Here is a 19527-nt window from a genome sequence, read left to right on the forward strand (position 1 = left end):
AGAGAATGAGTACCAGGAGTGAGAGTTATCAAACTATTTAATTTCAACCAATCCCAACACATGCCTGCTGTAGACCTGGAGTCTTAGAGATTCCTTAGTCTATCTTTTGTTGCATGACCATCGGAGTGGTCTAGAATGTTCTGAGTAATGGGCCAAGGCAGCCCAGGTGATAATGGAGGGCTCAGGGGTTAAGGAGAGCAGCTAATTATCAATTTGTGTGAGAGTGTTCTATTATTTCAACAGTCAATGTAGTCATGTCAGTGCATACCAATTGACTATCAGATGTAGGTGAAACACAAAAGATTTACTTGGGATTTGAATCTCTGAGACCCTAACTTGGGAATCTTTAAGGCCTTGGAGGAATCACAAAGCAGCTTTGAGCTGCTGGAAGAACCCTGGTTAAGAGCTCAAGTAATGAGATTCTGCCATTATCCTTACCTGGCTGAGGTCATGATGTTATAATGGCCCTATCCCTATTCTTGTCCAGAATATTGGGAAAGTATATTACTATGGCAACTGAGAACTAAATAAAGGACACATTTACCACTGCCCTTAACCTCATTTTGAGTTTGCTCATCCCTGGATCGATCTCTCCCTCTGCCTCCCACCCACCTCACCCATCCTCAGGTCCTTGACCATTGCTTGGTACATAGCAGGTAATGATTTGCAGAGTTCAGTGCTGTAGAACAGTGTTTATAATGGGAATTTTTAGTCACAAAGCTTAGAGTCAAGAAGGAAAGATAGAAACCCTGACAGTGTTCTTACCTGGCCCAGGCTTGGTCTCTCTAAGGTAGCCATCCATGTCAGTGGTCCAGTCCCAGGGTTGCTTCACTGTAGATGTTGCTATGAATATAAAGAATAGGGTCAGGGATCTCTTTTCTATCAAAAAACTGAGAGGTAGGAGATGATTACAAATGTTGGAGTCCTCCTCTAGCCGTTTGTGCTGGACCTTCCAGAGTGCCTGGCCATGTTATCAACCACTAGTACCATGAGATGAGGCATCTTCATTTCTTACCGTTAGGGGTGGGAAGTGAGAAGAAGAACCATTAAGGGGAGGTAATATGCCCAAAGTCACACAGCAAGTCAAACTAGGAGCAGAATAGAATTCAGTGTTCTTTTTTCTTGTATTTCCGATGGGAGTATTCTAACTCTTTCCTTCCTTTTGCCTCAGAAGTTTCCAAAAAGAAGAGTATATATTCAGCATTGTTACCTTTCTTTTGTTTCCATTCCTTTACTGCTATGTTGTCTCTGAGAAACCAAGTGACTATTTATTAGCCATTCAATGGCATTGTGATTCCTTCCTTGGCTACCATGACACCATTTTGGACCTCTATGACTCCCTCAAACCCTAGAAAAACTCACCTTTCAAGGGGTATCTCATGGTTGTAGGTGCCTCAGTACTGGTCTTGAATAGCTTTGAAGAGTCTGCAAGGAAAAGGGAACTCATTCGAGGGATCTTGTACCCTTGGGTGAATAGCTTAATGCCCTAGGGGAATTGGGAAGTAAGTAAAGGCCAGTCAGGTCCATACTTGGACTTGTCTCAACATTGCTGTTATGATGCTGGTAAGTCCTGTGTTGCTTGTTTATCTTTCATACATCAATCTAGAAGAGAATTTTTAAACCACGATTCATAGATCTCGAAGGAACCTGTAGCTAGAGTTCAGAGGGTTAGTCAACTTGTATGGAAAAATATACTTTATTTTTACTAACTTCTAGCTAAGACTTAGTAATTAATTCTCTTGAGAGAAACTTAGAAAGTATCACAAAGAAGGTGGCAATGGGTGGCATTAATGAAAATGGTGGCATAATAACTTTCAGAAATTTACCCTTTAACAAAATCAGTAAAATAATGCAAAATTTGACACAAATCAGCTTTTTTCAGAATTTTGCAAATTAGCCAAAGGTTTGCAGCAACTTAGTGAGGATTTATGGAAGAAAAATACTGCAGTTTTGGTAAGAACAACAAGCTTTAAGTTGTTTTAACTTATTCTAGTCCCCTTACCCCCTCTAGCTCAGAGGGCATCTTGAACATAGATCCAACCTTATTCCAGGTGCTGGAGTGAGCCCAACAAACTTCATTTTTGAACAATTGCCATTATTTGGCCTGTCTGGTGGTTCCCTGAAAGACCTGACTCAAAAGAGTTGTTTTATTGGTCACTCAGTGCTAAGAGCCTCTCCTCAGGGATGGAGTAGCATTTGTCACACAGCTGCCTGAGGCAATGCATAATAGGTGAGAGAAACAAAAAATGAACCAAAATAGCCTTAAAAAGAGTTGAAGAATAAGATTTTCATAGGGATTTTGAAAAGTTCTGACACAGTTCTGGGAAACTAGAAGGCCACACACAAGCATAGGGCTGTGTGCCTGCTCAGGAAAGACATGAGAGAACGATAAGCTGCTCCCTCTGGCTAGCTTAGAAGTTCGGCATAAGCAGGAAGTGATGGCTGTGGCACAGTTGAAAACCGCCTGGTTTAGTATTGAAGACATGATTCAAAAAGCAATATAGCTTTTTGGTAAAGACTAGGAGATTTATTTGTTCCAGGTTAAATAAATCTCTATCCAGCCAGGCGCGGTGGCTCACACCTGTAATCTCAGCCTTTTGGGAGGCTAAGGTGGGTGAATCACGAAGTCAAGATGTGAAGATCATCCTGGCCAACATGGTGAAACCCCGTCTCTATTAAAAATACAAAAATTAGCTGGGCGTGGTGGCGTGCACCTGTAGTTCTAGCTACTTGGGACGCTGAGGCAGGAAAATGACTTGAACCCGAAGTTGGAGGTTTCAGTGAGCCGAGATCATGCCACTGCACTCCAGGCTGGTGACAGAGCAAGATTCCATTTAGAAATAAATAAACAAAGAAATCGCTATCTAATTATTAGCTGACCACGAAGCTAACAAAGTAAAAACTTCAGTGTCCATCCATGACAAAGAAGACAGAAGACAACTAAACAGAAAAAGTTCAGAAAAGTTACTAAACAAAAAACAACTACTACAACAAAGAATGTCAACAACAAGCCCTGAGGAGAAAGTGAAACTGATTTTCACAGTTGCCACATTGTGTTGCTTAAAAATTCCAATATTTAACCAAATATATGAGACATGCAAAGAAACAAGAAAGCGTATCCCATAAACAGGTAAAAAGTCAATCAATAGACACTGCCTCCAAGGAAGCACAGATGTTGTATTTGGTAGAAAAGGCAATTAAAATATGTTAAAAAAATAAAGGAAAACATGTCTAAATAACAAAAAGAAAGAATGGAAATGATTCAAACAGAATAGATAATATCAATAAAGAGACTGATATTTTAAAAAGAAACCAAATAGAAATACTGGAGTCAAAAAACAATAACTAAAAGGAAAACTTCACCAAAGGGTAGAAAAATTCACCAGATCAGATTTGAGCAAGCATAATAAAGACAGTAAACTTGAAGATATGACTATTAAAGATATTCAGTTAGAGTAATAGGAATGAAAATTCATGAGCAAAGAAAAATGAATAGTACCTCATAGACCTGTAGGATACCATCAAGTTTACCAACATACATGTAATGAGAGTCATAGTAGACAAGAATAAGAGAAAAAGACAGAATATTTGAGGAAATAATGTCAGAAAATATTTGAGTTTGATGAAAAACAATAATCTCAAAATCTAAGAAGCCCAACAAACTTTAAGTATGATAGACTAAAAAATATCCACACCTGGACACATTATAGTGGAAAGCCGAAGCCAAAGAGAGAATACTGAAAGCAGAAAGAGAGAAGCAACTCATCATATATAGGGGATTCTTAATAAGATTAATAGATGATTTCTCATTAGAAATAATGGAGATCAGAAGACAGCAGGATGAAATAAAGTATTGAAAGAGATACCCTATAAATCAATAATTCTATATTATTACTACCCTTCAAAAATGAGGGAAAAAGTAAGACATTCCCAGATAAACAATAACTGAGAGAATTAATCATCAGCAGATCTGACCTACAGGAAATATTAAAGAACATTCTTTAGGCTGAAATAAAAGGAAAGTAGATAGTAACTTGAATCAAGATGAAAAAAAAAAAATTAAAAGGCACCAGCAAAGGTAACTACAGAAGTATATGTAGAGTGTAGATGTATTTTTTTGTTTGTAACTTCTTTTTTTCCTGTTTGACAAGACACCACATAAAGGAATAATTATAAATCTATGTTGATGTGATTATAATATAAGAAGATGTAATTTTTTTCTAATAACGACATTGAAGAAGGAGGAATGAAACTATATAGAAATAAAGTTTTTGTATACTATTGAAATCAAGTTAGTATAAATCCAGATTAAATTGTAGACTAAGAATTAATGGCAATATCCAGAGAAACTACCAAAAGTATTCAAGGTATGTAGTAAAGTAAACAACAAAGGAGTTACCTACTACACTAGAAATTATCTGCTTAACACTAAAGACAGCAGTAGTACAGGAATGGAAAAATAAGAGATACATAAGATACATAGAAAGCAAATAGCAAATACCAGGCATGAATAATATCTTAGTAGTTACATTAAATGTAAATGGATTAAACTCACATTTGAGGGCAAAGATTGGCATAGTGGTTTAAAAAACAATCTAACTATATGTTTTACACACTTAGGGTTCAAAGATATGAGTGATTTGAAAGCAAAAGGACAGAAAAAGATATACCACACAAACAGTTACCAAAATAGAACTGCCTATAGTAATGTTTGACAAAATAGACTTTAAGACAAAAATTGTTAGAAAAGGCAAGAAAGGACATTTTATAATGATAAAACTATCCATCATAAAGGCACTTTAATTACAAACAGAAATGCTTCTAACAGCACAACCCCAAAATACATAAAGCAAAAGCTGATATAATTGGAGGGAGAAATAGACAACTGAACAATAATAGCTTGAGATTTTAACACTCTACTTTTAATTACAGACAGGACAACTAGAAAGAAGATCAGCAAGGGAGTTAAAGACTTGAACAACACTGTTAACCAACCAGACCTAATACATATATACAGAATACACACAAGAGACAGCAGAATACACATTATTTTCAAGTGCACATAGAACATTATCTAGAATAGACGATTTGTTAGGTTCTAAAACAAATCTCAGTGAATTTGTATAAACCAAAATAATACAAAGTATGTTTTCCAGCCACAATGAAATGAAATTAGTAATAAATAACAAAAATTAATTTTTGAAGAAGAAATAAAAAACTTGAAAAGACAGACTTTGAACAAGGAAAAAAATTGAATTGCTCACTGAACAACTACCAACAAAGAAAAGGCCAGATACATGTAGCTTCACTTGTGAATTTTATCAAACATTTAAAGAAATATTAATGCTAAATCTTTACTAATTATTTCAAAAAATTAGTGAGATAATACTTCTCAACTCAGTATATGAGATCAATATTACTCTAATATGAAAGCAGAGACATCAAAAAAAGAATAAAAGGGGAGAGGCACACCATCATCACAATAGACACAGAAAAGGTATTTGACACAATCCTTACATGATAAAATACCCTCACATGATAAGAATATTCAACAAACTAGGAATAGAGGAAACTTTCTCAACCTGATGAAGGACATCTACAAAAAATCCATAGCTAACATCAAACTTAATTGTGAAACATTGAATGTTTTTCCTGTATGATCAAGAACAAGACAAGGATGTTTATTCTTTTCGTGTTTATTCACCATTATACTGGAAGTACTAGCCAGATAAATGATTCAAGAAAAATAAATAAAAGTCATACAGACTGGGAAGGAAGAAATAAAACTATATCCATTTTCAGATGACATAGTCATACATAGAAAATTCTTAAAAATCCACAAAATAATGACTAGAGCCAATCAATTCGTTCAGCAAAGTTGCAGGACACAAGAACAATGCACAAAAATCAGTTGTATTTCTCTACATTAACAATGAACAATCAAAAAATGATATTAAGAAAAAATTCCATTACAATAGCATGAAAACTAATACCTAGAAACAAATTTAATCAATTGAGAGCCTAGAATTAAGCTTACATATCATTAATCATTGATTTTCAACAAGGCTGCTAAGGCTGTATGATGGGAAAGTACAGTCTCTTCAGGTAATGGTGCTGGGACGACAGGATAGCCACATGGACAAGAGTGAAATTGGGCTCTTACTTCACACTAAATTCACTGAATATGAATCAAAGACACAAATGTAAGAGCTACAACTATAAAACTCATAAAATAAAACAAAGGAATAAATCTTCATGAACTTGAGTTTGGCAACAGATTATGACACATGACACCAAAAACACAAGTATCAAAAGAAAAAAATAGATAAGTTGAACTTTATCAAAATTAAACACCCTACCTCCTCAAAGAACATTATCAAGAAAGGGAAAATACAATATATAAAATCAGAAAATATTTGCAAATAAAATATCTGATAAGGGTGTAGTATTCCAAATATATGAAGAACTTTTATAACTCAACAGCTAAAAAGCAAACAACCCAGTTTTAAAATGAGTAAAGTATTTGAAAAGGTAGTTCTCCAATAATAACATAAAAAGCTGATCAACATTATTGGTCATCAGTGACATGCAAATCACAACCACAATGAGACAGCACTTCAAACCCACTAGGATGACTATAATCTAAAAAATAAAGCAGAAAATAACAAGTGCTGGTGAGGATGTGGAGAAATTGCAACCCTCATATATTGCTCATGGAAAAGGAAAATTGGGCAGCCACATTGGGCAAGAGTTTGAAACTTCCTCAAAAAGTTAAACATGGGATTACTTTATGGCCTAGGCATTCCACTCAGTCATATATCTTAAAGGAATTAAAAGCATATGTCTACACAAAAACTTTTACATGATCAATCATAGCAGCATTATTTATAATTGCCAAAAATGTAGATAAAACCCAAATGCCCATCAACTGAAGAATGGATAAATAACATGTGATATATCCATGCAATGGAATATTATTTAGCAATGAGAAGGGTGAAGTACTGATACATGCTACAGCATGAATGAACCTTGAAGACTTTATGCTAAGTAGAAGAAAACAGGAAACAAAGGTTATGTATTGTATGCTTCAATTTATATAAAATATTCGTAATAGGTGAATCCTTAGAGACAGAAAGTAGATTAGTGTTTTTTAGGAGTTAAGGGATAGGGGAATAAAAGTGACTGCTTAATGAGTCCAGAGTTTTCTTTTAGGGTGATTGAAATTTTCTGGAATTAGGTAATGGTGACAGTCACACAAACATATGAACCACCTAATTGTATACTTTAAATGTTGATTTTTTTTAAAGAATGTAAGGTACATCTCAATGCAAAAAGAAGATATCAGTAACAGGTCAATAGAATTTCTTTAGGCTGAGAAGGAGGAGTAATACTGCAGATAGAGGAAACAGCATGCTATGTTTTAGATGTGGAGAGACATAAGATAAAGCTGCATAGGTAGGCTGAAAACAGAGTAAAAGAGTTTGGGCTTTGTTCTTTGGTTGGAAGGATCCATGGGGTGTAACAGAAGGTTACACACCTTTTGAGAAAGGTTTACTTCCGTGAACAGAGGTGAAAATTGTTCAGTCTGTTTTTTGGGGAAATAATTCTGACAACAGTGTGGTAGGATTTTTGAAGGTGACGGAGTAGCATATTTTGCCCATTCATTAATAAATACAGCATTCATCTGCTGTCTAGTGTCTTCTTGTGCCAAATACTTTGGTGGACTCTGGAGATCAGCCATGAAGTAGACAGGTAGAATTCTGCACTCTTGAATTTTATAATCTAGTGACATAAAGTATGTACTCAATAAATATTGAATAAGTTGATGATTTCATAAGAATGTATTAACATGGAGAGAGCATTTAGAAGATGATTGAAATTGTTTTTTAAAAAAGAATATGAGACCATGAGGGTACAGGAAGAGAAAGGAAGAGCCTAATAAGGGATCTGATTCAGTAGGTGAATTCCCAGTACTTGGTGATCTTGATGATTACTTGACCGTGTGAAGTAAAGGAGAAGGAGGAGTCAATGATACTGCTGTGTTTTCTAACAGGTTTGAGGAACAGGTTTGGCGAGTAAAAGATACATTCGGTTTTGAACAGGCTGCGATTAGAAATGAAGCTTTCATGAAGGTAACTAGACACTGGGATTTAGCAGTCAGAAGAAAAATTACAGATAATATTATGGTTTGAGAGTCACCAGCCTGCAGGTGATATTTGAAGTTATAGAAGTAAATAAAATTTCCTGATAATATAGAAATACATGCAGAGGTGAATAAGAATTGAGTCTTTGAGAACATTTACAATTAAGGAGTGAATGAAGAAAGGGCCAGCAAAGTTGTCTAAGAAGGATCTTTCAGAAAGGTCTTAGGAGAACCAAGATAAATTGATGTCATTGATAGCAGTAATTGGAATAATTTTGAGGAAGAAGAAATGGCCAACAGGATCCACTACCACAGAGATGTTGAGGAGGAAAAGTATGAATGGAGAGGTCTTGAGATTTGGTGATATGGAGGTTAATGATGACCCCAGATTACAAAGTTATTTTGTGGTGAATGAATTTAGATGTTCATCTGCTAGAAGCTACCTTCTTGAGAAGGTTGGTAGTGACCGTAGGAGAGATGGGATGGCAGATGGGATAAAGATTTTTTAAAAATTATATATATGTATATATATACATATATATGTATGTATTAGGCTTGCATACTGACATATATACATATATTATACATGCATATATTTGGATTAGGTAGAGGATAAAGGGCATTGCAGGGCATTGGAGTAGTTGATGTTAAGAGTTCAAGAGAAGGGGCTTGCTGTGGAAAGGAGCAAAGCATACCTTACTCTGAGCCAAGAGGAAATGGATAGGGAAATATCAAGGCAGAGAGGAGGGTATTTGATAAAATTCACATCTGAAGAGGGCCTGGATCTTCTTACAGAAGAAGGAAGTTACTTTATCTTTTAGGAGCAGGGCTGGGAGCCTGAAATAAGGTGTAAATGTTCTGAAAAACTGCTACAAGGAATGAGACAAAGATGAGAAAATAGATTGACACACAGTATGGGGTCAGGCAGTGGATGTCACAGAGCATAAAATTAAAGTGAAGTCAGTTCATATCTGTGTTTTGTTTTGTTTGTCAGCAAAGCTCAGCAGTCTAAGAACATGGGCAAAGGCAGGGCCTCCAGAACCATTCTAGAAATAAAGAACAGTGCAGAGTGAGGTGGAAGGGCAAAGGGCTGAGAGTTCTGCAGGGCAGAGGTGAAAAGAGATCCGACTCATGGGACCAGGTTAGGGTAAACAGGGAGGCAGGTAGAGGTAGCAAGGAACGCTTCCCTTGGCTCACAGAGCTGGGAGGAGTGGAAGGCTGAGAATAACTTCCCTGAGCCTCAGTTTTCTTATCTATCAGTAGGGGGCAATAACGAGCACTGCTTAATAGCACATTGACTGTGAGAAGGAATAGACAGGCTGTTTTACTGTGAGCAAGTTCTTGCCCAGATGGTCTGAGAAGAAGCAACTCACAGAAAGGCAAGAATGTTCAGTTAGTCTCTATAAAGAATACATTCTTGGGCTTTCTGGTCATTCCTTGCCCTCTCTGCTTGACCAGGCTATTGGCTATTAGAGAACTATGACACTGTTTATATAAGGTTTCAGGGTGGACCACCCTTGTTTCTCCCAAAAATAACAAGCCAGGATCTACAGCACACACATCTTCACTACAGTTTAACTTTGGGAAACAAATCCCTCCAGGCAAACACAGGTGTTTCAAACAAATGTCAGTCTCCTAGGCCAAATGGTGATAAGCCATTTGGGCTAGGTTTATGCACTCTCCTTATGCAGATCTATCCTCAGAGGACAATAATTTTCAGATGGTTCTGAGGGCAATTCTCTAAAATCAGTTAGTTTCCAACATGTTTTGGGCAATGGTAGCCTTGTTGGTGTGTCTTTCTTTCCAAGGAGACCTCTCAAAAGGTAAGAAAATTCATCTGGACATATCATTGTTGGACTCTTCATTTAAAACTCAGCCTACGATCATAGTTTGTAGTGCTCTCAGGACAGTGCTGTAAGAAATAGTCAAGTCTTGATTAACCAGAGCCCATCTTCAAGGATACTTCAACCAAAACTGCTATCTGTCTTTACAATGAAGTGGGGAAGGGAAGTTAAAAGGAAGCATGTAAATATATTAGATCAAGCCTAATCAAACAAGCAGAACAATAACAAACAAACAGAACACATAAACAAACAAAAAACAACAGCTTTCAAAGGATGTCCAGGATCTGGTATAGATTCAACCATGAGAAACAATCAGACATAGTAAAAAGAGCATGAAATCTGACTGCAAATCCGGGTTTATACTTCTTTGCTGTGAGACCATGGGCAAGTAGATTCCCCTTTCTGATTCTGTGCCCTCTTCTATAAAATAAAAGTAATGATAACTATCTCATGGGACAGTCATGGGGATTTCATTTAAAAATGTGTGTCAAGTTCTTGTACTTTGTGCCTGGCAATTACAATGTACTAGTAAATCTCACTCTTTCCTTTATAATCTTCATCTACTTAACCTATGGCATGACAGGCAATGTTTCTATGTCTGCTGTCCCCAGTCCCAAATTTTTTTCTTTGTGATTGTACAACCATTGCCTACTTGAGACCCTACCCCCCTAACTCTTCTTTTGCATAAGGGCACATTTTGAGGTATCTTTGGTTCAAGCTGGTCTGTTAAGATGCTCACCAGGAGAGAGGGCTGCTCACCTTTGACCACAAACTTCACAATGTCGCTGTGCTGCTCAGAGCCAACCTTGCCCTTGGCAGTACAGAAATAGGAGCCAGAGTCGGCTACCAATGCAGGCTTGAAGAGTAAGGTACTTAAGTTTCCTACTTTGATAGGCTCCTGGTTATTAGTCTGTTCCTTATACCAAATATAACTGATGGGAGGAGAACCCCGAGCCTGGCATTGAAGGCTAATCCTCATTCCCTGGGGCACCATGAAGCCGTAACCGCTGCCGGTTGTCACTGTGGGCTTGGAGACAGAGACTGCAAAGAAAAGACAAGACAGAAAACTGGGCAGTCATAAGGATATGGGACCACAAGGCCAAATCATTCTTGTAGGGCATAAGGGCATGCATATATCTGTAACTGGAACTAAAGGGGGCTCCACTTTAGAGGAAATAGGAGGGAAAGTGCAATACACATAAAATGACTTCCTTTGAAGGTAGGTACGTTTTGGTATTACCTGGGGTTTTGGGATATTTGGAGGTAAAAATCAACTGGCCTTTAAAAATAATGTAGCTTTTTTTAGGGCTCAAGTAGAGACTTTGATTATCTGCAGTTTTGGATTATCAGGGCTGGACCTTTGTAAAATTGTCCAGCCAGCAAACTTACCCTGGCTAACCTCTTCCTCCCTTTCCCCAGAGTTTCTCTATCAGCATCTATCTACAAATTAATTATACTCATTTTTGAGTTATAAAGCCCAGAGCCCAAGGAGAGTAACTAGGCTATGAATGCCGGCATTTCTGGGACAACTGAAGGGATAGAGATTTATTTACTGGTCAGGAAACCTTCCCAGCACTTCTTAAATTTGAAACACTGACCCTAAGAATCCTCTGCCTATCCACTTCGTCTGATAAGCACATACACCTGAAGAGAGCCTATGTATAGATAAACAAAGGCCTCTGGGTTTTTCAAGAGTTTCTAGAATAACATCTTCTATTGATTCATTGATTATCAGTGCTTTCCTACCCCACAGTGACTCACGTTTCTGGACACGGAGCTCAGTAATCTTATCTCTCACCACTTGGTTGCCATCAGGGGTCTGCCAGGTGACTTCACACGTGTAGTGACTCCGGTCATCCATCTCCAGGGTACTCAGTTGGAGGGATACATCTCCTGGAACCTTGTGGCTCACATGTAGGCGGCCCTGGTACTTTGCCTGCTGGATATGGTCTCCAGAAGAGTCACGTAGGAAGATGGTGACAGGGTGTGAGCCACGATGTACCAGCCACTTCACCAAGACTTGAGTGTAGCCGTGGAGAGGGCCATAGGTGCAAGGAATAGTCACATCCCCTTTCCAAGGTCCTGTTATGTTCTCTGGCACTTCCAGGATGGGACGGCCTGAAGAGGGAGGAAAGAGAAAAGAAGCAAATATACATGGCATACCTACCTGGCAACTAGAGTGGCAGTGGAAGACCTCAAATGTTTTTGAGAAACACCACTCAACGTTTTTTCTATCACACTTTTGTGTACCTGTGCCTTTTTACTCTTTGACAGCCTTCTCATCATTCAGAACCAGTCTTCAGGATAAAAGCCCTTAACATTGTTCAGATCTTGTGAGTTTCGAGTCCTTTTTATGTTACTGTCTTGCTATGGAGGTGATCCCAGGTAAGTCATCTTCCTACCATGGAAGATCAATTTACTTCATATATAATATGGAGAGTTTGAATGGTATGCACTCTAGACATTCTATCAACTCTGTCATTCTGCAAATCCATGAAAAAAATTTCTTTTGACATTTTCCAAAAGAGATATGGAAGCAAAAATGCTAAGCAATTGGGTCTGGACTATTTTATTTTGTGTAAATATGCACCTGGAGAAACATGGAGGCTTTGGGGTTCAGCAACAAAGGGCTCTTTCCCCTGTTATCTTCTCTTGTTCCCTTACAAATCCTCAGTGACTAGGGTCCCAACCCTAAGATATTCTCTGGAAGACAGGCAAAAGGCAATACTGAGGTGGAACCCGGTGTGAGGAAGAAGTCTGGATATACATTCCTGTTTAACAAAATCATTAGTTATTGTTAAGTTTGAGACATGCGGTTTGTAAGCCTGAATTTCTAATTTCTCTTTTATTTGTTTATTTTCCTTTTGGTTTGTCTTAGTTCTTAGCAAGGATACACAGGAAAATTTCATTTTGAGGGGGAAATGATTTCATCGATTCTTGGTCTGGAGAGGAAAAGGGTCTGAGTGAAATCCTGAAGCTGACTGTAGTGGAGATGATGATAGAAGCAATGGGAGATTGCTTCTTGCCATGCTTGAGAGGGAAACCCTTAGAGGTGGGGGTGGGGCAAGGAGGTGGGGACGTTGAAACGGTCATTGCCTCCCATCAGAATTTTCTATTCATAAGCTCTTATTCTGAAAGATTTTTGTGTTATTTAACTGGGACCAGGAGTGTGGGTGGGTATATTTAGGCAATATATTCGTGTCTCTCCTAAGAGAGGTGGTTTCAAAGATCTGAAGTATTACTGAATAAAAGTCTTTTATTGAGTCTAGAATTCCCAGTATTCAATCAAGCAGACGGAAGATGACATGTTTTGGATGGGTTGAGTGTATGCTTTCTAACTCCTAGAAGGTGCTGTCCAGCATCAGAACTTCTGTTAATAGAGACACTAAAGTCAAGCCTCTAGCCTCTGCCCTCACCAGGGACTCTTAGAACATCAATAGCATATTTTAGCCAAGAAAAAGCCCTTGAGTAGAAAGGAATAAATAAACTTAAGTTCATGTTGCTAGATCCACTACATACTCCCTGGAGAGTTTCAAGTTTGGCAGAGAGCAGAATTCAGATGTACGAATGGGAATACAAGAGGGGCAGATTTTGGTTTGCCCTATTTTCCTAATTCTATTAATTTTTATGTTACTCTTTTTTGCTTTCCATATCACAGAAGGGTTGGTTTGCCTTAAAATGCACTTTATGATTAATCAGAGCTGTCTATGGATGGGTTAAGCTGACTGGGGAAGTTCTAGGCTTTGTTTGGGTTTTAGCATTGCTCTTTAAGGTCCCTCCTAATCTTGGGTGGTCCAGTGCTAATAGACTATAATGGAAATAGAAGTTAAATAATTATATATTCCAGCTGGTGTTGAATTTTCACCAGGTAGTGGCTTTCACTGTGCTATAGATAATTCCTGCCTCCATGTGATTGTAGATACAGCTTTTCATTATCATGGACACACATGCTCATACATATTTTTGGCCACATGCAAGCACAAACATACCATTTTTAAACACCATGAAAACTATCTGAGTCTCTTGGTTTAATAGGTTATTTCCCATTAATCTTTCCCTGGACCTTCCCAATGTCCCTCCTCTTCTCTGAAAAGCATTCTCATATTCCCCTCTCGGGCAATAAAGCAGCATTCTGCTTTGAGGATATCTGGAACAGTTGAAAATGCCTTTGTCTTTGTGTATGCGTGTCTTCCTTCTGACCTTTGGAGAACTGCAAGGCCTGGCTTGTATTCCCCTCTCTGGGAATTTGCTGGAAATTGTCACAAAGCTCAGTCTGGTCTGTCAAGAACATTGCTAGCTAGTCTCAACTTCTCAATTTTCAACATCACTTCTGGAAGTAGGTCAGGCTTGACTCCTCTGTCAGAACAGGACAGAATTGGTAACTAGAGTTCCCAAAATGGCGTTTTTCCTCCTTTCACTTTTTTCTTCCTCCTTCTCTTCTTCCTCCTTTATTCCTTCCACCCATTCTTTCATTATGCTTCTCTTCCTTTATTTTGTTCCTTCTCCTTTTTCTTGTTCTTCTATCCTCCTGCTTCATTAGTTGCATAAAGAGAGACTGGATTACAGGTACAGGACATCACAAGGAAAAGGACATTGTACTATTCCTTGTGTTCTCCAATCTCCAAAGTGAGTTTAACCACAATAGCACTGACTTATACTTTCTACCTTTCCTTGTGGTGCCCTTAGAATCTAGTAGGAGCTCCTAATGAGAGCAGGGGTGTAGTGAAGGACTGCATGGTGTAGTAGGAATAACACTGATCTAAGCCCAAGGTCTGCCTTACCACATATCTCTCTGTGTGACCTTGGGTAAATTACTAAACCTATCTGAATTTCAGGTCATTATCAGTAAAGTGGAAGTAATAATAAAGATTCCATGGCAGATAATTGTGAAAATTAAATAAGTTCACATGTGTGAAAGCACCTAGCATATAGCTGGCATGCAGTGGGTGCTGGATAAATGTCTCATGCCCTAAGTGCAACTTCTTGTATTTGTCTTAAATTATTCCTATGCTACAGCAGTCTTCAATATGTCGTCCCCTGGATAAACAGATTCATTAGGTTGGAACATTGTCAGCTTTAATATTGACCTGAATCAGAACTCATCACATGGTAAGGTAAGGAAACACTCTCCCCTGTCTGATATAATCTACTGAGTTATGGGCAGGTACTAGGTTGTCTGTGAATTGCAGGGCAGCTGCAGATGACATAGGACACTGTGCCTCCAATGACAGGACTGTCTTGGCAGCCAATGTGAAATGTTGGCCAAATTAAACAATACTCATGATTTTCCTGGAAGATTGGGTAGGAAAAATTCATTTCAGGAAAGCCCCATCTCTTGGCAGAGCACTGTGCCCATTATGGATACCTCAAAACCACCATCTGGCAAGGCACTTGGTATAGCAGGGGCTGAGGTACCAAAGAGGATGAAATTTGTAGCCTTCTGGAATGACATAGATGGAAGATCTTTTATAAATCACTTAGTTACATTCCCTCATGGTACATATGGGTAAGCTGAGGCCCAGAGATAGGCAGATGCTTGCTCAAAGTCACATAGATAGCAAGGTCAAAGCTGGGCTTGGAGGCCTAGAATACAGGTTTTCAGATGCTATGCTGCTTTCTTATTTTCTTAATTTATTAAACCATCAGTCACAATTGAAACCAACAACTCCTTACCTGGGCCTACCTGACATGGCTTCTGGATGTTATCCTAGGGTTATATATTATCCTATGATTGTCTGAAAAAAGATGCTCCCATCTGCCAGCTGCTTTCTGGAAAAACCTTTCTCATCGTTCCCAAGCCTTGCTCTCCTCCCTCAGGAAATGATTGTGTTTCTCCTTTCAGGAGAAAGACCAGGGCTGGATATTGACTCAAGGAGCTTTGTGGAAGGAGAATCTGGCTTGACAAAGAGAGGACAGTACTGAGCCTACTTATAAAATCAGATGTCTGAGGCCTGTGTAATGGTACTAAAAAAAAGAAGGGCTGAATTTACTATGTGTGTGCTCCTTTATAAGATCCATTCTAGGTCTCTTTCTAAATAACCTCCTCCCATCATCACAAAGAGGGTGACATTTTCCATGTGTCTATCCCCAACATGACTGGCTTCTCTCCCTTCCCCCATTCCTTGGATGCTTCCTGGATAGGGGATTAGCTTATATAATAGATGTTTATAAAATGTTTCTGAAATGTTTAAAATGTTTATAAAATGTGAATATTAGAATTTTAAAAATTTTGATTATCTTGACATATTTCTTAGCCCCACAGGAAGAGGTTAGCAGCTGATTCTGGCCCTTACGGGCTTTTTAGCAGTGAAGCCTCAGTCCAACAGAGCGGTCCAGCTGCGAAATCCCTTTGAGTCCAGCCAAGTCAACCTCCTCACTGTACAAATGGGCTAGGAACAATGAGGTCCAGGAAGAGGGAAGATATTATTTGCAGCTCAGGATATCCTGAGCCTCAGGTCTGTAGTGTAAGATCCTATGTACAAATGGAAGGCCTGCTTCCAGGTCTGGAAATCTCACAGGCTGGGGAAAGAACAAGACACATGAGTGTTCTCTCTCTCTCTCTCTCTCTCTCTCTCTCACACACACACACACACACACACACACGCATACACACATACATAGGATTTAAATTTAACATTTCTAAAATCCTCCCTCAAGCCCCAGGCTTGAGCCCTAGCTGAAACCAACAGACTTGGAGAAGGTAGAGAGATACATTATAAAACCCACTAGAGAATGGAAGTATGGTAGTTACAGAAAGAAAAATATTTTTCAGGAGCATTAACTCTGCCACTAATGCTCTTTGGCTTGGGGGCAAATTATTTTTTCTCTTGGATAACTTAATCCAGAGTGTTTTCCAGCTCTGACATTTTACAGTCTGATGGGTCACAGAGTCTCAGGATAGGGTAACCGAATTAGAGTCAGCCATGGAAAGCTGGATTCTTACTGACTTCACAAGTGACACCAAACTGACACCCATCCATCCTTTTTCTCTAGGGAGAGTAGGGAAGCAGCAAAAACCTCCTTTACCCTATATTGGATCTTACTTAGCTGTTACACAGGTTTAGCTTCCTGAAAATCCATCTCACTTCTCAGGAGTGTAAATGAGGATAGAGCTTCCCAAGCTTCAAGGCAATAATGCTACTATGGAATAGTCCATCCTCATTTGGGATTTGTGTCAAGCCCATAAACAGCCTAGACAAATTTAGCCATGCCTACAGGGAAGTGAATTAGTCCAGGAGCGGGTAAGAAACCAAGTCCTATGAAGACCAGTTGAAAAAGCTGGGGCTTTTCAGCTTGAAGGAGAGAAGAATCAAGGGGACACAGTATTTGTCCTCAGGTCTTTGCAGGGCTGTCACAGGGCAAGCAAGCAGCTATGTTCTGCGTAGCTCCAAGAAGCAGAGCTGGGGCTTTTGGATGGAAGTCAGAGGGAACTGGATTTAGTTCAATACAAGTAAGAACTTTCTAACAGTTGGAGCTGCTGACAGACTAGATGGTCTGGGAAGGTAGTGAACAGTGATATCTTAGTAACTACTGAATGTTTCTGAGCATTTGTTCCTGACAATGAAGGGTGGTATAGGTTACTTCTGTATTCCCATTCAACTCTTAAAAAACAATCCTTCTTTGGGGTCTGTATATTTCAACAGACAACAAAGCTTGAAAGCAGATGGGTTAAATCTAATGTTAGAATTTTAGATGAGACAGCAGATGGGGCAAAAATTCAAGTGTCATTGGGAGCCTTCTTGATGCCCCTGAGACACGAGCCCTAGAAAATCACGCCAGTGTTTTCCAAGAGAAAATCCTTTTTCAAATTCTGCCCAACCTTGCCTCCTGGCTTCTTCAGCAGCCTTCAACTACCTCCATCCCTTTTGCTGAAGGCTGAGAGAACCTGCAGAGTTTGGCTGAGAACACTCACCTGCCCAACAGGAACAGGCTTTCCTTGGTAGGTATTAAACACCACCCCCCGCCCCAGCCTTTGCCTAAGCCAGCAGTGGCAGCCAGGACCCCACGTTCTGCCTTACCATAAGTGTTCACTGTTAGGTGCCCAAGGAGTAGCAGGCCCAGTAAGATCCCCATCACAGCCAGAGCCACTTTTGTCCTTTCTTCCAGCCTCCTGCTGCCAAAGAGGCTCAAACTTCTGGTGGCCACCAGCGTCTGTGCCTGCTTACTGCCCTTCCTTCCTTATATCTCTCACTCAAACTCCTAGTCCCATCATACATTCCTCTTCCTTCCCTATTTCAGCATTGGTCATGTGGGGTGCCACCCTTCCACCACCTCCCTGGGGTTGGAGGTTCCAGGGTGAGTGAAGCAATTCTTCCCCCCTGCTAGGGTATTGACTTTACTTTCCCTGGAGCCAGTGGGGCTCTCTGGTCTTTGATCTCCCAGGCTGTGTTTATTTTGGTTGGAGGGCAATCTATGGGATGAGTCTTCTCACTCCAGTATGGGGGCGTTTTTCTTTGTGGTGATCCCAGGGGGAAGAAATCAACTTAGCTGGCCTGTGCAATTTTCATCAGTTGTAATATTAACCCTTGCCTATGCAACCTAGGCAAATGGACAGGGTGTCGGGTGTGGGGTGCCTTTGGGCTTAGGAGTACAAGAGCTTAGTGTATTCAAGGGCTTTCTACATATCAAAGCTTGAATAATTGGCAAGCCAATGGATAAAGTTGATGGGGGTGAATATGCCTCATATCTCATATCGGGGAAACTCTTTGAATCACTTTCTCCAATGGCTCCACCTCTCTGGTGGCAAGGGATAATTCATTTTCATTAAATGTTCTTCATGCTTTTTCATAAGGAACTTATTATTTACTTATTTTAAGGGAAAGTTAAGCCTAGCTTCCAGTGCACCAACCCATTAGGGATATGCTCTAATGGGCTGAATTTTTCATTGACTTCCAATGGGTACAGGCTCTTGACCTACAAGAGAGTGATATTATGCCTCCTAGCAAAGCTCAACTGCCCCAGAAATTGCTCCTCTTCACAGGTCTGCAGAGTGACTATAATTTCATTAGCAGCCTAAGTAGGTTTGTCGCTGTCTCTGTCTACTAAGCTTTGAAACTATAAGCACTTTCAAAAGCACAAATACATCCAAAAAATTCATACCACACTGTGAGTAACATCTAAGCTTAGTTTACTTTTCGATTGGAGGGATAGGAAAGGCCTTGGTCAGGGGAGTGAGGAGTTTGTGCAGAGATGAGGAGTGGGAATATAAAGAAACATACTTGCCAAGGGATGGCTGCATACAGATGATTTGTAGCTGTCCATGGGCTAAGAAGACATTCCAGCATTTCAGGACCCATTATTACATGGAATTATATCAATTACCTCTTCCTCTATGGCCCAATTCCCGTTGGCTGGTTGTACCCTGTTTTTTGAGTACTGCGCTCATTCCATCTTACTGGAACTTTTAGCCACTTTTTCTGACTGAGTCCTCACTCAGGAAACTCTGAACTTCGAAGAACACTCCTTTGGTATTTTCAACCAACACCCTATCATGATTACCACCACCACCACCACACACACACATGCACACGCACACACACA

At 39.4% G+C, this 19527-nt stretch overlaps 1 protein-coding gene across 1 annotated transcript in view; it reads right to left on the reverse strand.

Moving 5' to 3' along the window:
* Positions 1–18297, reverse strand: part of VSIG4 (V-set and immunoglobulin domain containing 4) — a 23557-nt gene extending 5260 nt beyond the window's left edge. The window contains exons 1-5 of the mRNA XM_037734326.1: positions 18006–18297; positions 11749–12105; positions 10747–11028; positions 1363–1425; positions 749–843 (exon numbers count right to left, since the gene is read on the reverse strand). Coding sequence (XP_037590254.1) covers positions 749–843; positions 1363–1425; positions 10747–11028; positions 11749–12105; positions 18006–18060 — 852 coding nt within the window. The 5' untranslated portion in view covers positions 18061–18297. The remainder of the gene's footprint in view (positions 1–748; positions 844–1362; positions 1426–10746; positions 11029–11748; positions 12106–18005) is intronic.
* Between the last annotated feature and the right edge of the window lie 1230 nt (positions 18298–19527).

Source organism: Cebus imitator, unplaced genomic scaffold (assembly GCF_001604975.1).
Source record: "Cebus imitator isolate Cc_AM_T3 unplaced genomic scaffold, Cebus_imitator-1.0 Scaffold604, whole genome shotgun sequence".
NCBI lineage: Eukaryota > Metazoa > Chordata > Mammalia > Primates > Cebidae > Cebus > Cebus imitator.